This window comes from Saccostrea cucullata, unplaced genomic scaffold, assembly GCF_032062105.1.
Source record: "Saccostrea cucullata isolate Sc308-1 unplaced genomic scaffold, CSIRO_AGI_Scuc_v1 ctg3604, whole genome shotgun sequence".
Taxonomy (NCBI): domain Eukaryota; kingdom Metazoa; phylum Mollusca; class Bivalvia; order Ostreida; family Ostreidae; genus Saccostrea; species Saccostrea cuccullata.
This window is the reverse complement of record NW_026935116.1, coordinates 1,267-27,018: the sequence shown is the minus strand read 5'-3', so window position 1 is coordinate 27,018 and position 25,752 is coordinate 1,267. Positions and strand designations below refer to the sequence as shown.

General features: G+C 35.6%; 1 protein-coding gene, 1 long non-coding RNA gene and 3 pseudogenes across 3 annotated transcripts; 4 read left to right on the top strand and 1 right to left on the bottom strand.

Annotated features, from left to right (window-relative positions):
* The first annotated feature begins 155 nt into the window (after positions 1–155).
* Positions 156–13,581, top strand: LOC134241915 (uncharacterized; annotated as a pseudogene).
* LOC134241918 (uncharacterized) lies at positions 6,205–9,631 on the top strand (annotated as a pseudogene).
* On the top strand, positions 7,528–8,149 carry LOC134241914 (uncharacterized; the record flags this gene model as incomplete). Its single annotated transcript, XM_062723928.1, has 2 exons — positions 7,528–7,997; positions 8,041–8,149. Coding segments are annotated over 2 exons (579 nt in total), but the record flags the coding sequence as incomplete, so codon positions are not given.
* LOC134241920 (putative nuclease HARBI1) lies at positions 10,179–11,811 on the bottom strand (annotated as a pseudogene).
* Positions 13,582–16,859: 3,278 nt separating the features above from the next.
* Positions 16,860–18,507, top strand: LOC134241919 (uncharacterized). 2 transcript variants are annotated; one of them, XR_009986759.1, is made up of 3 exons: positions 16,860–17,043; positions 17,414–17,497; positions 18,356–18,507. It is a non-coding gene; the product is annotated as an uncharacterized LOC134241919 (long non-coding RNA). The 2 variants fall into 2 exon arrangements; XR_009986758.1 differs by having other exon boundaries at positions 17,411–17,497.
* Positions 18,508–25,752: the final 7,245 nt, after the last annotated feature.

Below are 25,752 nucleotides of genomic sequence, written 5' to 3'. Positions count from 1 at the left end.
CAAACCCGATGTATATTGAGTGTAGGGAAATATTTTTGTTACAGCATCAATGCTTATTTTGATGCTTCCTTTGCTTGCTGATTTTGATGCTAGTTATCCTTATCCTGGTTTGATCCTTATCGTGATGCTGGTTTGAAACTAGGTCAATGCTAGTAATGCTACCGGAAGTGGGATTATCCTGCCGTAAGTGAATAATTCAATAAAGTGCCACGCCACAGCATGATACGCCCGTCAAAATATTACACAATTATCTTTAACAGTTTAGACTGCAAGAAAATCACTTCAACCTTGATTCTAAGATTTCCATGATTTTTCCATTTTTTTAAAAAATATTTCTTTATCCATCCCCTGTGCTGTAGGCATATTTATAACAAATATTACATAACTGACAGATTTCTATACTGTTTGTGTTAGACTTTGTCAAATGCCGGCCATCATAATAAACAATATCAAATTAGTCTTAACAACTTAATCTATGCCACATTAATTTTGAAAAGAAAGGCTGGCCATCAAATGACATTTGCTATGACCAGCAGTTCTTCTGTCTAATCCCCAAAGACAGATAAGGCAGCGCTTGATCAGATAGCCTTCCTACATTGAACTCATTAATTAATCTTTGACTGGATGCTTGTCTACTCATTACTCCCTAAATATTAATGGATCTGCACTTTTTATCCTAAAACACTTTTAAAACATATAAAATACTCCATGACTTCTTTTTAGGTTTAATGCCAGACAGGTTTTATATTTAATTCATATGGACAAGTAGAAATGCTGATTCAACCCCACCCCATAAAATTAGTTTTTAATTAATTAATATCATATAATATCAGATTATTAGTTTATTATGCAATATCAAATGTTTTAATTACTTTTTATCAAATTCATTTTAAAACTTAGCTAGCCACCAAGAGCCATTTTTAATCTAACAGCTAGGCTGGCTGTCCATTTGCCCAATACCCAAGGGATAACACCAAACCTCCTCACACTAAACTCATTAATTTCTCTCTAATTTGACATGCAACTTTCTGCTATCAAAATTCTTCCTGACCAGTGCTTCATAATTATGCCCATGGGACAAACTGAATTCCTCTCATTAACACTGAAATTTGTTTAAGATTGCTGTAAAGTATATGATGAAAAAATAAGTTTTTACTTGATTTAATACTTTTTAATAAGGATACAACTCTATTTTTTACATTTTTAGGATTACGAAATTTAAAATTTAAAAAACTTAATTTTTTTTTTAAATTTCACTAAAATTAAAGGTCACAGTGACCTTGAAATAGGTCGCGACACACCTTCTACCTAAGATGTATACTTTTGCCAAGTTTGATAGCTCTAGGTCTAATAGTTTTCTAGTTATGAGCCGGACAGGATTTTTTCCATATTTGGCCATAGCATCTTAATTAAAGGTCAGAGCGACCTACTTTTGGTGCGCGACACACCGTCTACCCAAAAAGTATCAGTTGACAAAGTTTGATAATCCTAGGCCTAATAGTATTGAAGTTATGAGCCGGACAAGAATGGACAGACGGACGGACGGACAGACGGACGGACGGACGGACATGAAGCCTATAACATAATACGTCCCGTCTTAAGACGGGCGTATAAAAACTGTTTTAATATTTTAAGCTATAAAAAATAATTTTTGGAGTAATTTTTATTTGTTATTTGTATTAAATGACTTTTCTTTATCTGTTTTCACTTTTTACCGAAACATTAGCGATTTCTAACGAATTTCGTTTTGTCGTATTGCAATCGTTGAGAAACAAAATCGCGACATATTGGTAGTAAATGACTATATATTCATCTTGCGAAGTTATCGTAACATATAATTTGATATGGATCGCAGCTAACGGTGCGATGATTTTTTTCTGATGCGATTTCGATAGGTGGAATAGCCCTGTGTGTCCAACGCGTAAGCATGGAAACGTGATTGACATGAAAATTTATTGCGTGTCCTGTGAATAATTCAGCGAAATTATTATGATTTAGGAACCAATACTCCTTTCTTCATGAGATTGTGATGAATATTCATATCGGATCCAAAACGAGGCTAGCGTCGGTAGAAACTATGGCGTCCGAATTGGAAGTCAAAACATCGACTCGTGATTTATCTACCGTACCTGTCATTTCCTTCAGTTTTGTGGAGGGAGTTGTGGGAAAGTAAGCTAAAAGTGATGGTACAAAAGAGCTCATCAAAGGATATAAGTATTTTAGTGAGAAATACGTCACAGACATAAGAGGTAAAGACACTAAGCCTAACTGCTTATGGGCGACTTCGATCACGAACAATAGTAAAGAAAGTGAAACTACGGTTAAATCGAACTACCAATAGTTCGACTAGACTGACGTCACATTTTCACCATAGTTCTACCCACCTCATTTCAATGGTTAGTCCAGTTCAAAATGGCGGCCTTTGGTAAGAATTCAACATTTGAAACCGTGTATTTTAGTTTTATGATTAATTTTGACTGCTAAATGATTGTTTACGTTGATAGAATTTAAAATTGTTTTTCTAGGCGGTACTTTTTGAAGAAAACAAGCAGTGAGAAGGTCTAAATATTAAAAAGGTGAGAAAAATGTGTTCAATCCGTACAGATGTATACAGGTGTCTCATTATATCGCGGTACTTAAAACTTTTGCATAAAAAAGTGTAATTCGATATTTTAAATTTAACTTTCATCAAATGATATTTATAAACCAACCTATGGCCTAAATTTTTAGTATCAAATTATTTCCCAAACCTCCTAAATCGCAGAGTCTCATAGTATCGCGGTATAGGAAAACATGGAAACTTGACGTTGACATAGACTTCAATTCTTATTTTTATAATATTACCATGTAATTTTACATAAGAAAATAAACAAGTATACGAACTAAGGACTTTCAAAACATGAACTTTATATGGATTTCACTAGATTATAAACTCAGTGGGCTAAAAATAATAATGAATTTCAGAAAAATTACGTTTTATTTGAATAATTTTTTCCCGACGCATGTTCCACACTTTTTAATCATCACAAAAACTTACATTGAGATGAGAATCGGAAAGTGTTTTCAACACTCGAGAATCGAGTATACTATGTGCATGGTGTTTTCGTGTTATCCAGTTTTAATTCAAGTATGAATCATAACCTTTACATTTCAAATTCATTATCCGAACACGGTGTATAAATGCACAGTGCATACCCAGATTTATTCATAAAGCTGCTTAAGTATATTATTTAAATTTAAACTGGTCAAGTGTTGTTGGCATATTTTTTCATCTAGTTATTGACATTATTGAGTTCTATTCAAAATATTGTTGAATAATCGGGAAAATTTCATAATCGATAATCGATCGAAATCGGAGAGGCTTAATCGATCAATGATCAATTAATTGGAAATTCAAATTTCAAGTACAAAATTCCATGTTTTTATAGCATTTATCATTTATGGAACAAACTAACAATAAAATTTTATTAAGTTTATTCCGAAGACAACTTTTTGTTGTACAAGTAACAAAGAAACAAAAATTTTTTAAACATATTTGCTCATAAAAAGTGATTAAAAACTAAAAATGTGTGACAATGACTAGATTAACAGTAAAGTAAGCACATGATCTACCAAATTACCAATACTTGATGTTTTTGATTAAAAAAATAAAGAGATCCACGTTATTGTGGCTTAATCTGCATCGCTTTTTGGAAACAATTTGTCCCCCAAGGCTGAAGACCCTTTCCGATGATACGGAGGAAGCAGGAATAGCCAGAAACTTTTTGGCCAGTATGGAAAGTCGTGGGAAAAATACAGCATTCTTTTCCCACCATTCTAAGATGGTTAAATTGTGATCTTCAATCTCAACCTGACAACCGATATATCTTTCAAGTTCTTTTTCTGCTACATTTTCCACATACTTACTCTCTCCAGTACATACTACATCCTCCAGCCAGTCATCATTGTCCACTGACTTCATTTTTTTTTGCAGTTGATGGTTGATAAAGATCTTCCACTCTGTTTGACTCACTTGCAGTATTCTCCTCAGTGTTCTCATCAGGTAAATTTGGAAGTGCAGGAAGTGGTGGAACATCAGTATCTTTCTCTGCTCCTTTAGGTGCCTCTTTCTCTTTCTTTACTAGTGTAATTCCACAGACAAATCCTCTAAGAAGACTATGTGCTCTTTCCCTCTCTTCAGGTGCAAAGTCCAGTCCTTTCGTAAAAGGATTCAGTAAACAAGCCAAGAGAGAAATATCCTCTGACTGCGTTCTTTTATTCAATTTTGCCTGCATCTTTTGTTTAATCTTTTTGATTACTGCCGAGTCCTCATCTGATATCTCAGTTGCCCGCATAAGTTTTGTAACGATTGGAAGGACCTTCTGCATGGTAGGGTGTTGATCTGCACAAACTATTGTGGTGGCTTTTTCAAAGGGTAACAGAATTTTAACCAAATGTTTAACCATGGTCAATTCTTAAAAATTGAAATCGGAGTTCTTAAGAGTTGTGCTGGCATGTTTAGGTAAGGAAGGGTCGTTAGCCAAAGCCATAAGTACTGCTGCTTGTTCTAGGAGACGTTGTAGCATATACAGGGTAGAATTCCACCTAGTTGCCACATCAATCAAAAGCCTGTGCCCTACTTTACTGTCACTGAAGAGAAGCTTCTGTTTATCATGCAGCATAGATGTCATGCTACTGGATTTATGAAAAAACCCTACAAGTGTTCTGGCCTTCCCTAATACTCTGCTAACCTCAGGAAATGTAAGAGAATTTTTCACTACCAATTGATCCTGTGGCCATAGCAGCCAAATCTATTCCAATCCAATATTTCATAGGCTTTTTGTTCGTTTGCAGCATTGTCTGACATTGCTGTTGGCACTGGAAGGGACCAACGGTCCTGAGTATTTTTAAGTTCATTTGCAATGTTTTGTGAAGTATGACTTCCTGCAAGTTTTATGGTACCTAAAACAGCACTTTGAAGGCACCAATCATTGTCAATAAAATGTGCAGTTGTTGTGTAATAAGATTCTGTATTTAGGCTTGTCCAGCCATCATGTGTAATGGAAATGTCTGTGGAAAGTCTCAACTGGGTTTTTAGTTGTTCTTCTACTTTCAACTTTTTTCTTCTAATCGTTTGATGACAGTTGGCCTTGAAGGTACCTTGTATCTAAAATATGAAATAACCATATAAAAAATCTTACTTACATACATCTGCCATATGTTATCTCAAACTTTTTAAAATTTTATTTTTATAGTATTTTTTGTAGCTTTATTTGAAATGAGTTTATTTACATCATATATTTTTGAGATATTTATTATATAATGTCACTACTGTACAACCATTTTTGATTTATTTTCCTATACATCTATTTATGAATATTTTACAATCAAGACTGTTTAACTGCTGTTTAAGTCTGCATTCTAATATTTCTATAACATAACACACAAATACACACCTTGGATCTAGGAGTTCCACAAATGCTCTGAAGTAGATGTTGTCGACTATGCTCACAGGTAAAGCCTTGCCAATGATCAACTTATTCAAGGCATCATCAATCGTTTACTGTCTTTCTGGGCTTATTTTTCCGACAGGTTTGTTAGATTTAACGAAGTTATCAAGACGAGGCTGGATATTGGATTTTATTTTCGGTTCTAATTCACCGCCATGTTACTGTCAATGTGCACTCTAAAGTTTGTCGTGTTTCCTAAAAACCACAAGTTTTATCCTTAGTAATAGAAGGCTAGTACATTATATTCCAAATATTTGTTAATTGTCTATAAAGAAATCGTTCCGTTTAGAATTAAATTCTAAATGGAGACCCACCTTTGTTCGCATATTTTTTTTTTGCATACACGACAAATCGCTGTTGTCATATCCAAATTAGCTTTTATCGGCGGCCCATCAGTCTTTTCAAGAAATCCGAAATACTTCCATACAACAGATTTTGTATTCCCTGGATATGGGAAAATTTCTAGTTCTACTTGAAGTTGGTTGTTGTTAACTTCGGACGCCATTTTGAGTTGACCTCGTTTTACGTTTATTGTTAATGCGTACGTATTGGTTTCGTTCAATTCGTACACGTTTATTTGGACGACAATCGATTATGAAAAACGTAATCGATAATCGGAATCGAACACCCAAAAACGATCGACAATCGATCGTCGGGGACAAACGTTTCATCACTAATTCAAAATAAACTTTTTGAACTTGAATCATATTCCAGCATGCCGAGACTTGTCATCAAAGGAACAAATTGCACCTCATTCACACTTGTATGTGATGAGCATGTGAAAAACCAAATACTGTCTCCAGATATAGGTAAATACACCTGAATAATTGTACCCCAAATAAGATTATAAAGTATTTATATGTTCATCTGAAAAAAAAATAGATATGTGATTTTTTCCTTAATTTGAGTGCAAAGAATTTTTCAGTCTGGACGTACTGTTTTTTAAAAAAATTATTATGACTCCCCTGAATGTTTTTTTAGGAAGCAAAACTCAAACATAAAACTATTGTTCATATTTTCAGGAACTTATATACTATGTACATAGTTTATATGTCCCTGATATTTTGTTAATTTATGTATTGTAATTTTTTGACAACTTGAATGATTTGGATAAAATCTCAACATGTAAATGTACTAAAAAGAACTTATATTTTAGATCCAGCATTGAAAGACATGGTCGTTAAAATGCTCTTTGAAAATCAGAAGCCTGTTCCACAATTCCAAAGACCACCCCCTCCTGCTCCTCCACCATTCAGTCAGTCAGAAGAAACTGATTTCCCCTCTACATCAGAGTCAGTCCCCTCTACATCAAAGTCAGCGCCCTCTACATCAGAGTCAGTCCCCTCTACATCAAAGCCAGTCCCCTCTACATCAGAGTCAGCGCCCTCTACATCAGAGTCAGTCCCCTCTACATCAGAGTCAGCCCACTCTACATCAGAGTCAGTCCCCTCTACATCAAAGTCAGCCCACTCTACATCAGAGTCAGCCCACTTTACGTCAGAGTCAGTCCCCTCTACATCAAAGTCAGTCCCCTCTACATCAGAGTCAGCCCTATCTACATCAGAGTCAGCCCACTCTACATCAGAGTCAGTCCCCTCTACATCAGAGTCAGTCCCCTCTACATCAGAATTAGCCCACTCTACATCAGAGTCAGCCCACTCTACATCAGAGTCAGCCCACTCTACAACAAAGTCAGTCCACTCTACATCAGATTCAGCCCACTCTACATCAGAGTCAGCCCACTCTACTTCAGAGTCAGTCCCCTCTACATCAAAGCCAGTCCCCTCTACATCAGAGTCAGTCCCCTCTACATCAAAGTCAGTCCCCTCTACATCAGAGTCAGCCCACTCTACATCAGAGTCAGCCCACTCTACATCAGAGTCAGCCCACTCTACATCAGAGTCAGCCCACTCTACATCAGTCAGTCCCCTTTACATCAAAGTCAGCGCCCTCTACATCAAAGTCAGTGCCCTCTACATCAAAGTCAGCGCCCTTTACATCAGAGTCAGTCCCTTCTACATCAGAGTCAGTCCCCTCTACATCAAAGTCAGCCCACTCTACATCAGAGTCAGTCCCCTCTACATCAAAGTCAGCCCACTCTACATCAGAGTCAGTCCCCTCTACATCAAAGTCAGTCCCATCAACATCAGAGTCAGCCCACTCTACATCAGAGTCAGCCCACTCTACGTCAGAGTCAGCCCACTCTACATCAGAGTCAGCCCACTCTACGTCAGAGTCAGCGCCCTCTACATCAGAGTCAGCCCACTCTACATCAGAGCCAGTCCCCTCTACATCAAAGTCAGCCTCCTCTACATCAAAGTCAGCGCCCTCTACATCAGAGTCAGTCCCCTCTACATCAAAGTCAGCGCCCTCTACATCAGAGTCAGTCCCCTCTACATCAGAGTCAGCGCCCTCTACATCAGAGTCAGTCCCCTCTACATCAGAGTCAGCCCACTCTACATCAGAGTCAGTCCCCTCTACATCAAAGTCAGCCCACTCTACATCAGAGTCAGCCCACTTTACGTCAGAGTCAGTCCCCTCTACATCAAAGTCAGTCCCCTCTACATCAGAGTCAGCCCACTCTACATCAGAGTCAGCCCACTCTACATCAGAGTCAGTCCCCTCTACATCAGAGTCAGTCCCCTCTACATCAGAATTAGCCCACTCTACATCAGAGTCAGCCCACTCTACATCAGAGTCAGCCAACTCTACATCAGAGTCAGTCCCCTCTACATCAGAGTCAGTCCCCTCTACATCAGAATTAGCCCACTCTACATCAGAGTCAGCCCACTCTACATCAGAGTCAGCCCACTCTACATCAAAGTCAGTCCACTCTACATCAGATTCAGCCCACTCTACATCAGAGTCAGCCCACTCTACTTCAGAGTCAGTCCCCTCTACATCAAAGCCAGTCCCCTCTACATCAGAGTCAGTCCCCTCTACATCAAAGTCAGTCCCCTCTACATCAGAGTCAGCCCACTCTACATCAGAGTCAGCCCACTCTACATCAGAGTCAGCCCACTCTACATCAGAGTCAGCCCACTCTACATCAGTCAGTCCCCTTTACATCAAAGTCAGCGCCCTCTACATCAAAGTCAGTGCCCTCTACATCAAAGTCAGCGCCCTTTACATCAGAGTCAGTCCCTTCTACATCAGAGTCAGTCCCCTCTACATCAAAGTCAGCCCACTCTACATCAGAGTCAGTCCCCTCTACATCAAAGTCAGCCCACTCTACATCAGAGTCAGTCCCCTCTACATCAAAGTCAGTCCCATCAACATCAGAGTCAGCCCACTCTACATCAGAGTCAGCCCACTCTACGTCAGAGTCAGCCCACTCTACATCAGAGTCAGCCCACTCTACGTCAGAGTCAGCGCCCTCTACATCAGAGTCAGCCCACTCTACATCAGAGCCAGTCCCCTCTACATCAAAGTCAGCCTCCTCTACATCAAAGTCAGCGCCCTCTACATCAGAGTCAGTCCCCTCTACATCAAAGTCAGCGCCCTCTACATCAGAGTCAGTCCCCTCTACATCAGAGTCAGCGCCCTCTACATCAGAGTCAGTCCCCTCTACATCAGAGTCAGCGCCCTCTACACCACAGTCAGTCCCCTTTACATCAGAGTCAGTCCCCTCTACATCAGAGTCAGTACCTGGGTATGTGCATTCGTAGAATGATAAAGAAGAAGATATGTTGGTCCACTTACGGCATGAGCGGCAGGATCTGTTTTTAAAAACGAGGAACCATAGCATTTTATGGCAGGAAATTGCATACGAGCTCTCCACCGTATTTAAAAAAGAGGTGGAAAGAAATCAAAGATGCAGGGACAGGAACAGAGAGAAAAGACTTTCGATTGGAAGAGGAATTCGATTTGGTTTTGGCACTAAACCATCCGCAAAACCCTGTACAACACTTCACAGTAGCATTGCTATAACTAGTGATGATACCTCCCCAGAAGAAAGCCCTAGCAAATCAGCGAGGTCTTCCCGGAAAATTCACCCAAAACGTGTTAAAATCCTCCCCCCAAAAAGGAAATTGCAGACATCTAAGGTATTGGAAGATTTATCAAACAGTGAAAAAGATTTTTGGATCTGTTTGAGAGAAGTCTTGAGAAGAAATAGATACATTTGGATATTTTCTTACTGAGAATTTGAAGTAATAAAACTTAGGGGAAAAATTTGTGTATGGAAATATTTTGAGCTGAAAAAAAATTATGTTCAGCTGAATTTATGTTTTACATTTTGTTTTTATGGACAATAATGATAAATTTCATGTTCATTATTTTTTTTTGTTTCACACCTAATAGGTTCATGCAATGTACTTCATTTTTTGATTTTTTTTTTTTTTTTTTTTTTTTTATTTACCAAAGTAGGTTTGTTAGATAATATTTTTGTTTATTTTTGTTATACAAATTTAATTCAAATATTGTTGAATGATGATTAAATCTAAAAATTTTGCATAAGTTTTATTTTCTCATACTTCTTAATTAAAAATAGACTCAAACCTAAAGAAATCCTTTCAAAATAAGGCAAATACATGAGTTTAATATGTATTTAATTTTATAGTCATGAAGCGAGCAAACATACCAACCTGTACAGTTTCCTTTTTGAAGGAATAAACAGCTGATTATACAAAGGAAATAGGAATATTTTTTTTATTTTTGAACATTTTAATGCAGTTTTGAAATGCTTCTGTCAAATACACAGACTAATGGATAACAAGAGAGTTAAGGAATGTTAACCAACTGAAGTCGCCGTACAATTCCTGCATGACCATTTTGGTAAATGTTTTGAAATTGATTTGGATGAACATCATTTACTTGTTCGATGTAACTATCTACATCATCGTTGTATTGTACACACAAATTATGTAAAACGCACGCTGCATAAATCATTGTACATATGTCTTTGTGGTCATGGAGGGGAACATCCCTCAGCCTTCGAAACCTCCCTTTTAGGTGCCCAAAGGCTCTCTCTACATTTTGTCGCACACTTGAAAGTCTTTTATTAAACTTAAGTTGTTGTCTCGTGAGATTGCCCAAATTCTTAAATGGCGTTATCAACAAATTTCTAAGGGGATAAGCATTATCACCTAGTATGAAATGGTTCTGTGTAAACATTTCTCCATTCTCAGCTTTCTGGTATAGTGAGGAGTTACGAAGTACACGTGCGTCGTGAACACATCCGGGCCAACCAGTGTAACAATTGATAATCTTCAGTGTATGATCCACTACAACCTGTAACTGTATAGAAGGGAATCCTTTTCTATTGTAGTAGTCTTCCCCCCCCCCCCCTTGCAAAGCTGATGATAGTTGAATGTGGGATCCATCAATGAATCCTATACCTCCTGGAATTCTGCAATATTCTTGAATTTCATCTGCCGTCTGTCTTTGCTGTTCTGGATTTGGCCATTTAATTATCGGCAATATTTAGAAAATTATACACATATAATTTAATATCACTTAATTCAAGCAATTTGATTGGCTGAATCATTCAGAGGAACATATACTATTTTGGATAACATAACTTGCCTACGTCACAATGAGTTACGTCAAAAGTATATTACTCCGCTTGACGTTACTTTTAAAATAATGATCAATTTGAAGTCTTTTTAATTTCCGGAGGAAATATTGTCTCATTGTCTACACTGGAATAAAATTATAAGGAATGAAGCTAATTTCAACTTATGTTATCCGATGTAACAAAACTTGGGTCAGTTTCGCGGTTTATAAAGCGTAAACTGTCCCAAGTTATGTTACATCGTATAACATAAGTTGAAATAAGCTTCATTCCTTAAATATTATATTCAATTATTATAAAATATTTCTATAAAAGAATATTTATAATGCAACATACGTTTTTGGGTATGAACTATCTTACCCTTTTGCTTAATTGACCTAGAGCTTTGAAAACATCCTTTATTATCCCATGCACTGTTGAAATTGATACTCCTAACAAATATGCAACCTCTGTCATAGATGTTGTATTTGCTAGGTACAAAAGCGCTACAAGCAGCTGTTAGTCGGGAGGGACTGTGGCTTGAGGACCGTGACCATTTCTTTGCAGGACAACAAACACTTCATTAAGAATGACAATGTATAATTCTCTACTTAGTCTGAAATGTACTCTAAAACCATCAATATATGTAGGATCAGACATCAACTGTACAACATTCACAACGTATCCTTCTACTTTCGGTACTCTGTCTCTCTTTAACTGGATCGCATGCAGTGTTTTTTCTGCATTAGAAGAAAATCTGCCCTCTAATTCTACGTCATCTAGTAAAGTTTCAAGAAACAAATAAAAAAAGTCCTCGATATCAGCCATGTTGGAGAAACTATAGTTCAACCAGAGAAAATTCGATCAACAAAGAAATGACGCATGCGCTTTGAGCTTACTGTAGTATTACGTTAGTTTGTGTTCGAAGTCTCTCCCTATATATATACATACTGTACTTGTACTTTCAGTTTCACACGACAATATAAACAAACAAAGGTTATTTCACCATTCTAATCGTTATCAAATTAATACATGATTATTTTTCGTGCTATATAATATAAAACATGATCGTGTTAACTTTTCAAATTATTGCACATCATTATTGACAACATTGACAATGAATTTGGTTTATGAACCATGCATATGCTAGGTAGGGCATGTCCCTTACAGTAAGTCATTAATCATTATCCCTATACTTAGTTTAAAGCCGCTTAACCCGAAACAGGCACATATTATCATCCACAATAAAAGTACCTCATTACATAGATAATGTATAAAAATAAATTATAAGATTGATTTAATAGTATATTACAACAATCCTTACATGGAAAATGCAGATCAAAAACCTTATTGACAAACAGTCGTTCCTTACGGAAGTTAAGATCTGGTGTGAAGTCAATTTTGAAAATAATAAGTTTATCGGATATATCTAATAATGAAGATAATTCAAACCCGAGCATTTTTTTTCTCTATTTAGTAGAATCCTTAGTCATAATATATCTTTTCAAAATTAAGAAATTAATTGAATATAATACATAGTAACTTTTATATTGAATATGCATATTTAAAGAATAAATGAAAAATCAGATATTTAAAATGATTTTTATGAAGGAGCAAAACTATTATCAATGTACTTTGTTGTGAGAAAAATGCTCGGGTTCGTTCTTCATGATATAAACATGCAAGCGATAAATTTATTTTTTTCGAAGGTGATTTCACGCGATATCAACAATGATTAACATAGGATAATTTTTTGTGTGACCGAACAAAAATTATTTTTTACTTTTGAATTTTGATATCTTTTAAAAGAAAAAGACTTTGGGGATATAATTTGACAAAAGTTCAAACAATTATATATATATATATTTTTAGCGATTAGAATCGGACCAAGCGACTTTAAACAATATCTCATTATTTTTAAGAGTATTATTTGCATTATACAGTAATATATATCTCACACTGGTGATGCAAAAAGTAAATCAGTATTATAAATATTCCTTTTAATTAAAACTTACAGTAGATGCTTTGGATGGTGATGTGGGATGTCTTATAAGAGCAAGATGTTATAGATCCCAGAAAAAGAATGAGTCCCCACATGATGTAGAGGTATGCCAACTAGAATTGTGTTTTTGACATGATATTTAATAATGATACCTAGTACAATTGTCCATGTTCAAGTTTATGATTGAATTTATAAATTTGTGTAACTGAGATTAATAACTATATGTTGTATTCAATTTTTAAAGAATATGTACATGCATGTTTTCTGTATATGTCAGCTCATGTGATAATTGTAGTTTAATGATATTCTAATACATGTATAATCATTTTTAGGTAGTAATAAAGAAAGGACCGGTGTTTAGAAGAGAAGACAGCAAGTGTTCCCGTGCAGTTGGTAGATCTGGATCTTGTGGACACATTGTTGGTGTATTGTACGCCATTGCTGATACGAAAGCATCCAATCTTAAGGCAGTTCCGACTGATTTTGCCAAGACTTCCTTACCACAAACGTGGCAAGTTCCAATAGGAAAACATTTTTTGGTCTGTCTGTTTAAGCAGTTTTACACTTACAAGATTACCGATGCTCAATCTAATTAAAAATATATGTTCCGATCCGCTTGCATACTCGCTTCAAAAACTAAAATAAGATGTTATATTCCCTTGCATATTGGCTATACAAACAGATGTTAGTAAAGCGAGTATAAAAGCGGATCTAACATCTGATTTTAAGAGGCCATGTCAGTAACCATTGAGTATTGTATATAAAGTGAGTGGAATGTGAAAAAAAAATATTTTGCTTTAATATTTGGTTGCATGGAGGTATAGATGAATGTCCTTTCAAACATAAATTATTTGGGTTACATCTTCCTTGTTACCATAGCAACGGTGATTTTAATGCTTGAAAAGTGTGAAATTTGATTATTGATAGCCCTGTCAATATTAATGACAGAATCAAACTACGTTTTTCTTAATTTCAATATATATGGGAGATTTAATTTTTCCCTTGTTTATTTTAAAGCATTGGGGCCTACTTTGCTTTGTTTCTACCAAATGCTGTAAAATCAACATGATTTTTATAAATAATTTACACAAAAACGCAACCAAACTCTATCAAAGTCATACATGCAATAGAAACTACGAGCTTTAAAGTTATAAATCCAATAATAAACCAGACGTCTCTGTCGAGACTGTAGCTCTACTGGTATGTACTTATCAAAAACCATTGCACTATTTTATGTATCTTTGTGTAGTCTACTTGTGTGCCAACTTATTTTGAAATCAAACTAGAACTGTAGAAGGAGTAGGAATTTCACATAAAATTCTATTTTTAGTAACCATGGTAACACCCTTCATCGAAATTAGAAACCGATGCACTATTCTATGTGGGTAGTATCTACCTTAGGGTAGAGTACTTGTGTGCCAAGTTATACTGAAATCAGACCAAAACTGTAGAAGTAGTAGAGTTTTTAAAGAATTTCACAGAAAATTCTATTTTTAGTAACCATGGCAACATCTTTCTATTTTTAGTAACCATGGTAACACCCTTCATCGAAATTAGAAACCGATGCACTATTCTATGTGGGTAGTATCTATCTTAGGGTAGTCTACTTGTGTGCCAAGTAATACTGAAATCAGACCAAAACTGTAGAAGTAGTAGATTTTTTTTTAAAGAATTTCACAGAAAATTCTATTTTTAGTAACCATGGCAACATCCTTCATCGAAATTGAAAACCGATGCACTATTCTATGTATCTTAGTGTAGTCTACTTGTGTGCCAAGTTATATTGAAATCAAACTAGAACTGTAGAAGGAGTAGCGTTTTTAAGGAATTTCACAGAAAATTCTATTTATAGTAACCATGGCAACATCGTTCATCAAAATTAAAAACCGATACACTTTTCTATGTATCTTAGTGTAGCCTACTTGTGTGCCAAGTTATATTGAAATCAGACCAAAACTGTGGAAGGAGTAGCGTTTTAAAGGAATTTCACAAAAAATTCTATTTTTAGTAACCATGGTAACACCGTTCATCGAAATCAAAAACCGATGCACTATTTTATGTATCTTAGTGTAGTCTACTTTTGTGCAAAGTTATATTGAAATCAGACCAAAACTGTGGAAGGAGTAGCGTTTAAAAGGAATTTCACAGAAAATTCTATTTTTAGTAACCATAGCAACACCGTTCATCGAAATTAAAAACCGATGCACTATTTCATGTATCTTAGTGTAGTCTACTTGTGTGCCAAGTTATATTGAAATCAAACTAGAACTGTAGAAGGAGTAGCGTTTTTAAGGAATTTCACAGAAAATTCTATTTATAGTAACCATGGCATCATCGTTCATCAAAATTAAAAACCGATGCACTAATCTATGTACCTTAGTGTAGTCTACTTGTGTGCCAAGTTATATTGAAATCAGACCAAAACTGAGGAAGGAGTAGCGTTTTAAAGGAATTTCACAGAAAATTCTATTTTTAGTAACCATGGCAACACCGTTCATCGAAATCAAAAACCGATGCACTATTTTATGTATCTTAGTGTAGTCTACTTGTGTGCCAAGTTATATTGAAATCAGACCAAAACTGTGGAAGGAGTAGCGTTTTAAAGGAATTTCACAAAAAATTCAATTTTTAGTAACCATGGCAACACCGTTCATCTAAATTAAAAAACCATGCACTATTCTATGTATCTTAGTGTAGTCTATTTGTGTGCCAAGTTATATTGGAATCAGACCAAATCTGTAGGAGGAGTAGCGTTTTGAAAAATTGTTTACAGACAGACGGACAGACGGACGCCGGACGCATTACTATTGCCTAAGCTCTTCTGGTCTCTGACCAGTAGAGCTTAAAATGGTAGTTGGGTACTCTATAGCAAATAATTTGATTTAGAATGTACCACAAATATGAAAACGCGTGAACGATTATCTCCCTTTTGTGGAACTCTCCTGTTGATAAAGAACAGAAAATTGCTGTTGCAGCAGAAGTCGGAGAAGATATACACCTTGTAACGATGTTTAAAGCAGGTCTTGTGCGGTTACAGAGGACATGACAGCATCAAAAGTTTGTAGGTGACTGAAAAGCACTATTTATAGTCCGAAATATCTTACGTTTTCCTGTTTTTTATAAAGTATTTCTATATTTTACGTGCTAGGAAAACGCCATAACCGGTGCCTTTAGGAAAACTGGGAATTCCAAGTAGACAGCTGGTAGAATCAGCATTCTCGGGTGTATTTTCGATACTTGCAATTACTTGTCAAACTCACAATTTATCAATAGTACAATGCCTCTAGTACTTACCAATATAGTTTTTATGGTTTGTTTGTAAATATATGATCCATGATCCCATGGAAACATTTTCTCTGACTGTCGAAATTTGTTTTGATTTCGTGCCTTTACAAATTAAAAAAATATACAAGTCCTGTATCGAAATGATGAGTGATTATTTTCTTTTCATTGATATTGTCAAGTGCCATTGATAAATTGTATCAACGGCATTTAAGGGACAATATCCCTCTGCTCCAAATTTCACGCCTTTTTTGTTTTTTTTTTTAATCCAGACATTGATTTTCAGCAACAAATATAGCATTAAATTCAAATGGAAAATAGTTTGAAGTATGAAGCGTTGCTTACTTTTTCAGAAATGAATAATATGTCAAATCATGATGTGAAGAAAATTTGGGATGATAAATAGAAAGATTTACTATTTTATATCTCACAATTAATTTAGAAATATGAGGTAAATTTAAAAATAATATCTACTCTCATACCTATCTCATTCCCAACAGAAAACATATTGAAACGCTGCTTTTTAAATCACAATTTCAAATTGTTTTATGTGCATGTAAAATAACACACATCCATAAACAAAAGTTATCATTCCATTATTGCCCTTAAAAATTTAATATTTTTTAATGAAACAAAATATTAATTAAAGGTTTATAGTAAGTTTGTAAACAGGTCTAAAATATTTTCAGGAGAATCATGATGATAATCAGTTGCAATGTGAACTAACAAATAACCTTGAAGTACAAGCAGATCCAATTAATGTGGAACAAATGAAGGTTTGTATTGAAATTTTTACATGTACTGAATTATTATGCCCAAAGAGCATGAACATATTTTTGTTTGTCCTTTCTGTCTATCTGTTGTCAGCTTTAACCTTTACTATGACTTTTGAACTGTGAGATCATATTTTTATACATAATCCACTAATTAAGTTCTTTTAATTACACCAACATCAGTAACCTTTAGATCTTGATCTTTTTGCTAAAACTAGCTTTTCTATATTTGTTGACGCTGGGGGCATACTGTTTCACAAACTTATTTTGCTTTAAATTACTTTTAGCATCAGCTTGTTTATTATAAAGAATCATCAACTATATGCAGTAGGGTCGTGTAAATTTGTAAACAGATATGAAATACTTTCAGGAGAATCATGATGATGATAAGTTGCAATGTGAACTACCAAATTACCATGAAGTGCAACCAGATTCAAAGCATATGGAACAAACAGAGGTTTGTACTGAATTTTTTTTACATGTACTGATTTGTTTAGAACTACTTTGAGCATCAGCTTGTTCATAAGAGCCCAGCCTCAAGGAGTACCAGTAATCACTTTGTTCATCCATTTCTTTGTCAAGAGATAACTCGAATGCTATGAAACTTCAAACTTGAAAGGATTGTGACTCAGTAACTTAAATCCATTTGACCTGTGAACTTCATACTTTAAACCCAGACAAGAAGCCTAAAATGGGCCCATATTGCTCACCTGGTCTTCTGTCAAAGGTTGTTAAAGACTGATATCATGAGGCACATTTGTGTCATCTAAGCTGTGCTTTTGAAGCAGGTATTAAATGCATTTCAGATAAGACAATTTTATTGAAGTCTACTGTGACCTTAGCATTGAAGTTTGACATTGAGTTAGGGTCATGTCACACCACCTTATCATTAGGAGCATTGAATGCCAAGTATGAAGTTGTTCCATGAGGCATACAGAAATACAGACCTTAAAACTCCCTCGTAAAAGGCGACTAAATGGGGCGGTCCTTCGGATGAGACCGTATAAACCGAGGCCCCTTTGTCACAGCAGGTGTGGCACGATAAAGATCCCTCCCTGCTCAAAGACGTAAGTGCCGAGCATAGGCCCAAATTTGCAGCCCTTCACCGGCAATGGTGACGTCTCCATATCAGTGAAATATTCTGGAGAGGGACGTTAAACAGTATACAATCAATCCATCAAATTTTACCTTGACCTTGAAGGTGCGACTTTGGCTCAGGGCTGTGACACACTGTCTCAGCATGAGTAACATTTTTGTCAAAATGAAATTGTTTTAAAAGAAGTTGTTAGTTGGATTGATTTTGTATCTTTTGTAGGTGGAATCAACTTCAGACGACAACTTTTCCAAACACCTTGTGAAAGTCATCTGAATGCCAGGATTCTCAAGAGCATGAAGATAGTCCATTACATAGAAGGAAAACCTTGATTATGTATCTTGATGCCATTGGTGAAAAGGCAGAGGTCTGACACTGACTGTGAAGAAAATGACTTGACAGCTGAAAGGAACAAGAACAATTTGAATCAGATTTCTGATAGGGCTCTTAAAGCAGTGAACTAAAAACATTTTCTTACTAAGTTTAAAATATTGATATCAAAGTTTTTGAAAGAGGGATAAGGAATCACCCTGTTTGTTTGTCCATCTGTCTGTGGACAACACTTAGATTATACTATTGTAGCTCTAGTTGGTTAAAATAGATAATATATAAAATTAAATGTGTCATACTTCTTGTTTACTGTGCATAAATGTACTTTGAAGAACATACTGTATAAGTAGAATTTTTAGCGAGGATTTAATTTTGGCATTACATGTATTAGAGAGGGTGCTGACATCGCTAAAATTGAATATTTTTAAAAATTAATGTCTTATTATTTGTAATAGCTTCTTTAGTTAACATTTTAAAATCGCTAAAATTACTTCTGGCTAATAATAAAATACCAGACTTTGGTAGAAATCGCCAAATTTGCATCTCGCTTAAATTTCCACTTATACGATATATTATTATTTCTAGCAAAAGATTTCTGTAGAATATATGACTGTACACTTCAGAAAAAAATTCAATCTTAGTATCAGGTACAAGATATGCTGTAATGGTGCCTAGTTGTGTCGCCTGCATAGCAAGGGGACTCTTAGGGCTCTTCGTAATTTCTTGTCTGTCTGTCTGTCTATCCATCGGTCCATCTGTCTAGCTGTGCAAACATGTACGGTCCATATCTTTCTTACGAAGAAACATTAGAATCTATTTCTCCATACAAAGATTGCTCATGACCTAAGAGTGTGTCATGACCTTGACTCAAGGTCATTTGGGGAAGTTCAAGGTCACTGGAAGAAAAATTTCATTATTTATGTCCGTTCCATATGTTTCTTATGGATTTACTTGGTAAGTTCCCATTTAACAAAAAGATTCCTCGTGACCTAAGGGTGTAAAACAGGAACTTGTCTTGAGGATGTGTCATGACCTTGACCCAAGGTTCTTTGTGTCAGTTTAATGTGACTGAAAGGAAAAACCTCATAATTTGTGCCTGGTCCATATCATTCATATTGATAAACTTGGATACTATTCTTGTTTACACAAAGATCACTTATGACATAAGGGTGTAATGACTTTGACCCAAGGTCAATTGTCCAAGTTCAAGTGCACAGACAGTACAAAAATTATAATTCCTGTCTGGTCCATATCTTTCTTAAGGATAAACTTGGAAGGTTCCCACTTTACACAAACATTGCTTTGACCTGAGAACTTGACATGAATTTAAACCAAGGTCATTTATGCAAGTTCAAGGTCACTAACAAAAAAAATTCATAATTCATGTGTGATCCATACATTCAGTCTATTTTTAGCTCACCTGGGCCGAAGGCTCAAGTGAGCTTTTCTGATCACATTTTGTCTGTCGTCCGTCTGTCTGTCTGTCTGTCTGTAAACTTTTCACATTTTCAATTTCTTGTCAAGAAACACTGGGCCAATTTTGACCAAAAAAGGGTTGGGTCATTAAAAAATCTTCTCAAGAACCACTGGGCCAGTAAAGCTGAAACTTATGTGGAAGCATCCTGGGGTAGTGTAGATTCTACATTGTTCAAATCATGACCCCCGGGGGAAGGGCGGGGCCACAATGGGGAATCAAAGTTTTACTTAGAAATATATAGGAAAAATCTTTGAAAATCTTCTTCTCAAGAACCACTGGGCCAAAAAAGCTTAAACTTATGTGGAAGCATCCTGGTATAGTGAAGATTCTAAATTGTTCACATCATGACCTCCGGGGGAATGGCGGGGCCACAATGGGAAATCAAAGTTTTATATAATTATAATTGTATACTGTTTAACGTCCCTCTCCAGAATATTTCACTGATATGGATACGTCACCATTGCCGGTGAAGGGATGCAAATTTTGGCCTATGCTCGGCACTCAGGGCCATTGAGCAGGGAGGGATCTTTATCGTGCCACACCTACAGTGACACGGGGCCTCGGTTTAAACGGTCTCGTCCGAAGGACCGCCCCATTTAGTCGCCTTTTACGACAAGCAAGGGGGTACTGAGGACGTATTCTAACCCGGATCCCCACGGGACTCAAAGTTTTATATAGAAATATATAGGAAAAATCTTTGAAAATCTTCTTCTCAAGAACCACTAGGCCAGAAAAGCTGAAACTTATGTGGAAGCATCCTGGTATAGTGTAACTTCTAAATTGTTCAAATCATGACCCCCGGGGGAAGGGCGGGGCCACAATGGGGAATCAAAGTTTTATATAGAAATATATAGGAAAAATCTTTGAAGATCTTCTTCTCAAGAACCACTGGGCCAGAAAAGCTGAAACTTTATGGAAGCATCCTGGTATAGTGTAGATTCTTAATTGTTCAAATCATGACCCCTGGGAGAAGGGCGGGGCCACAATCGGGTATCAAAGTTTTATATAGAAATATATAGGAAAAATCTTTGAAAATCTTCTTCTCAAGAACCACTGGGCCAGAAAAGCTGAAACTTTATGGAAGCATCCTGGTATAGTGTAGATTCTTAATTGTTCAAATCATGACCCCTGGGAGAAGGGCGGGGCCACAATCGGGTATCAAAGTTTTATATAGAAATATATAGGAAAAATCTTTGAAAATCTTCTTCTCAAGAACCACTGGTCCAGAAAAAGTGAAGCTTATGTGGAATCATTCTGGGACAGTGTAAATTCTAAATTGTAGGAATCATGACCCCCGGGGGAAGGGTGGGGCCATTATAGGGAATCAAAGTTTTACATAGAAATATATAGGAAAAATCTTTGAAAAATTTTCTTCTCAGGAACCACTGGGCCAAAAAAGCTGAAACATATGTGCCCATGGAAGGATCATTGGGTAGTGTAGATTTCAAAATGTTTAAATTATGATCAGTGGGGTAGGGTGGGGATGCATTATGTATAACACGGGGAAATCTGGTAAAGAACAGAATGGTCAAAGCTTCTCAGGTGAGCGATGTGGCCCATGGGCCTCTTGATTTAGGCTGTACCTTCGTTTCAATTACATGTATAAAAAAAAAAATAATGAGCAATTACATTTGCACTAAAATGTTTTAGCTTTTCTCTCTTCTCTTAGATCCATAAAATATTCATGATTCAGCCCTTCTGAAAAACCCAGCGGGGGGGGGGGGGTGTTATTTTGTACCATTTGGACAGTTTCTAAGTTATAAGTAATATTCTTAATCACAAAAGGGGCCAGTCTTGTATTCCACCATATTTCAAGTTAAAGACTACGCCTTGTATTTCCTACAAATATACATCGACCATTGCTTCCAAACTTTTCAATTACAAGAACACTTTACATGGCCTGGATATCGACTATCTGAAAAATAATCCTCTTTCGTGTTCATGTTCTTCTTCGCCCTATAACTATAGTCCTGCTGGACACGTTATTACAGGTGACGTAAAAATAGTTCGTAATGAAGACCTTAGATCACTTATTTTAAAAGGTACTAAATATAGGGAACCCCGATCCTTCAACTGGCGTCGGAATTTCATAAATATTATGGATTCTGTTGAAAATAACGCCAGACGATGGGCTAGATATGAAAAAAAAAGACATTGATACCTTGTCAGAATGGATTAAATGTATCAGATCCATGTTAAAGTCACGTATTAAAAGATTGAGGGGCAAAATGAAAACCATATATCCCTCTGTGTTCAATAAACCAGAAGTGAAAAAAGAATTAGATAGATTACACGATCAATACGTACTGGTTCCTGCCGACAAAGCAGGTAAAACATTGTCTTCGTTTGTAAGGCTCATTATATAAATTGCATTCTAGAAGAACTTGGATTTAATTCTACAAGTGGTAATCATACATATACATATACTTCTCTTTCTAAGGAAGAAATTCTTCAAAATCACCTGTCAGTTTTGAATACTTTTAATATTCCACAGAGCCAAAATGAATTTGAACTACCTTATATATATTGGATTCATAAACTTCATAAGAATCCCTACAAACAAAGATACATTGCAGGTTCCAGTAAATGTTCAACCAAGCCTCTTTCGTTACTTCTCACTAAAATATTGACAGTAGTGAAGGAAAAACTTCAAGAGTACTGTGCAACTATATATTCAAGAAGTGGTGTAAATCAGATGTGGATACTTAAAAATTCTAAAGAACTTTTGGACAATTTGAAATCACAAGTCTTTACAAAAATCAACAGCATAAAAACTTACGACTTTTCAACTTTATACACAACAATTCCCCACGACAAATTAAAATCCAGGCTTTTTGATATCATTGACAGCTGCTTCTTCAACAAAAATGGAACTCGTAAGTTTATAATTACTTACCTCGTCATTGGTCACTTGAAAAATTATTTTGTTAAAACAGATTCTGATTGCACACATAAGTACTCTGAAGTTGACATCAAGAAATTGCTTGAGTTTCTGATTGACAATATCCATGTGGTTTTTGGAGACCAGGTATTCCAACAATCTATTGGAATTCCCATGGGTAACAAATTGCGCTCCGTTATTAGCAGACTTATTTTTATATTCATATGAAGCAGACTTTATGCAAAATCTTTTACGTGAAAAGAAGAAAACACTTGCTGTGGCCTTCAACTCGACATCTAAATATATCGACGACGTATTGTCAATTAATAATGATTACATTGTATTTCCATTCCTACGTCGACACGATATATCCTGGTGAGCTTGAGATAAAAGATACCACAGAGTCCGACACTTCTGCTTCATACTTGGATATTTTACTTGAAAAAGACACTAATGGCAATCTAACAACCAAGTTATATGATAAACGTGATGACTTTAACTTTTCTATCGTCAACTTCCCTTACTTATGTAGCAATATACCTTCATCACCTGCATACGGAGTATTTATATCTCAGTTGATTCGATACGCAAGAGCATGCTCTACGTATGAACAATTTCTTAAACGAGGTAAATTATTGACAAGCAAGTTGATGAAACAAGAATATCAACAGTCTCGTTCAAAGTCATCATTTCGTAAATTCTATGGTCGATACAATGACCTTGTCAGCAAATACAATTTATCATTGAATGAAATGCTGACTGACGTTTTTCATACCAATTGTTAGTCCATTATTTATACACTGAATTGACCACGGATTTTTTCCGTTATTTCCTGATTATGACAACGAGCACACGGCGGGTTTGACCGGTCGGCAGGGGATGCTCACTTCTCCATGGCACCTGATCCCACCTCTGATGTTTCGGAGGTCCGTGTTTGCTCTGCTCTTATTTTGTATATTTTTTTAATTTTAATGGACATTGAGATTGAATACTGTTCGTTATTTCCATATCCTTCTTCTAGTTGATTTTAGGTTTATAACTTGAATAATAAACATGGTACAGCAATGTAAATTAGCCAGAAGACAGAGCATTGGCGTCCGTTTGGGTTGAACATCGCATCATTTTGATATATAATTTCGGCTTTTGTTATGTCATATGTGGTCAGGTTTTTGCGTATTTGGTCCACATCCTGACTATATTGTATAACTATTAGACATTGTAGAGCAATGGTACTTATTATTACTTATATGATGGGGTAAGTACAACAGGGTTGACAGTTGATCAGGATGCCATGACCCAAATATTCCACTTGACAGGCTTTAATTTCCTGGGTGTATGTTTCATATTTTGCCGATCCTAGTCAAGTCGGTTGCTAGGGTATAAACTCCGTTGCTATCGAGATTTCTTTTCCTTTTGTTTTGTAAAAAAAGGCGTACATTTTATAAAAATTTCTAAAGTACTATGTTTCTATAGATATGGCATCTAACTGTTAAATATCTGTTGTAATATTAAAAAAAATTGCCAAAACTTGCGAAAATCCATTGAAAGTGTTTTGAAAAAAAATGCAAATTTTGATATCTGAAAAAAAAAATTGGGACATCCGACTACCAATTTTTATTTTATTATTACATAGTATTGGGATATATCTTTTACTCTGTATGACATACAATATCTACGGCTGTTGCGTTTTTAAGTATTCAACTTTTGAAAAACTTAATTTTCAACGGATATTCCCATCATGAAAATCTTGTCATTTTTGATTGCCATAGCAACCATATCAACATTTTTAAAAATTCTTACAGACATAAAAATATTTTCTTCTGATGCTTTCATTATTTCAGTATAAGAAAACAAATTTGGACCTTCCAATTGTTCCCCCCTCTGCATTTAAATATGTCTAAATTTGTATTATTTTACAATGTTTTGTTGATAATTTACTATGCAAATCACATTTGTTGCCATGGAAACCAATGATGATGAACAAATTTGTAAAATTTGTCTCAAATGTGTTTTTTGTTGTTGTTTAAATATTTTCAGGGTGGTTTTTAGCCCAATTCAAAATTTTTGACTTTCCATGTAAATCTCAATGGTTACTGACACGGCCTCTTAATTACAATGTGTAGTGAGTATGAGAGCGGATATAACATCTCATTTAATTAGATTGACCAATGCTTCAAATTAAGCTCTGAATCATAAATATAATTATGTAACCAGGGTTATTTATTGTTATTTGTTATCAATGCTACTTTATACTTGCGCCGCATCTATGTGAGAAAGTGGTATGAAAGACTTTGTGTTAATGAGGTAGGGTAGATGAATTTATTCTAAAGTAAAGTCTAGCTATGATGTTTAACTTATCTGTCAAATGTCTGTCTGTGTGTTGTATATATGTTGTGTGTAATTGTAATGTTTCAGGCTTTTCTGAGGTTTTATTTTAGTAAATGATTGAACCTTAACCAGATTGTCATTTTTCTACCACTGGCTACAATTATTTTAAACAAATTTTAAAATTACATGTAATACATGTATGTTTTAAAAATAAGAGGCCCACGGGCCTTATAGGTCACCTGAGTATCATGTAACAACTTTCCAGTGATTGTATTTGGTTCGTGTTTTAATCAAAAAAGCCATGAAATTCACAAATTTTGAAGGAGGCACCATTGCTTATCAAAGGGCAGATTTCAAAGCATTAATTTATTCTTAGTCAAAGTACCCCCCTGGTACCCCTGACCCAGCGGCCTTGAAATTATCTATTTTGAAAGAGACCCCTTTCTTTATTATAAGGCCAGCATTTTTTAATGTTTAGGTTTAGTTATGAACATCAGATTTTTGATAAATCAATTAACATTTTTTCATTCTTTTTTCATGCCATTCTAATAGGCTCCTTACAAATGGACACATAATACTTACAAATAGGAAAGTAGAACATTT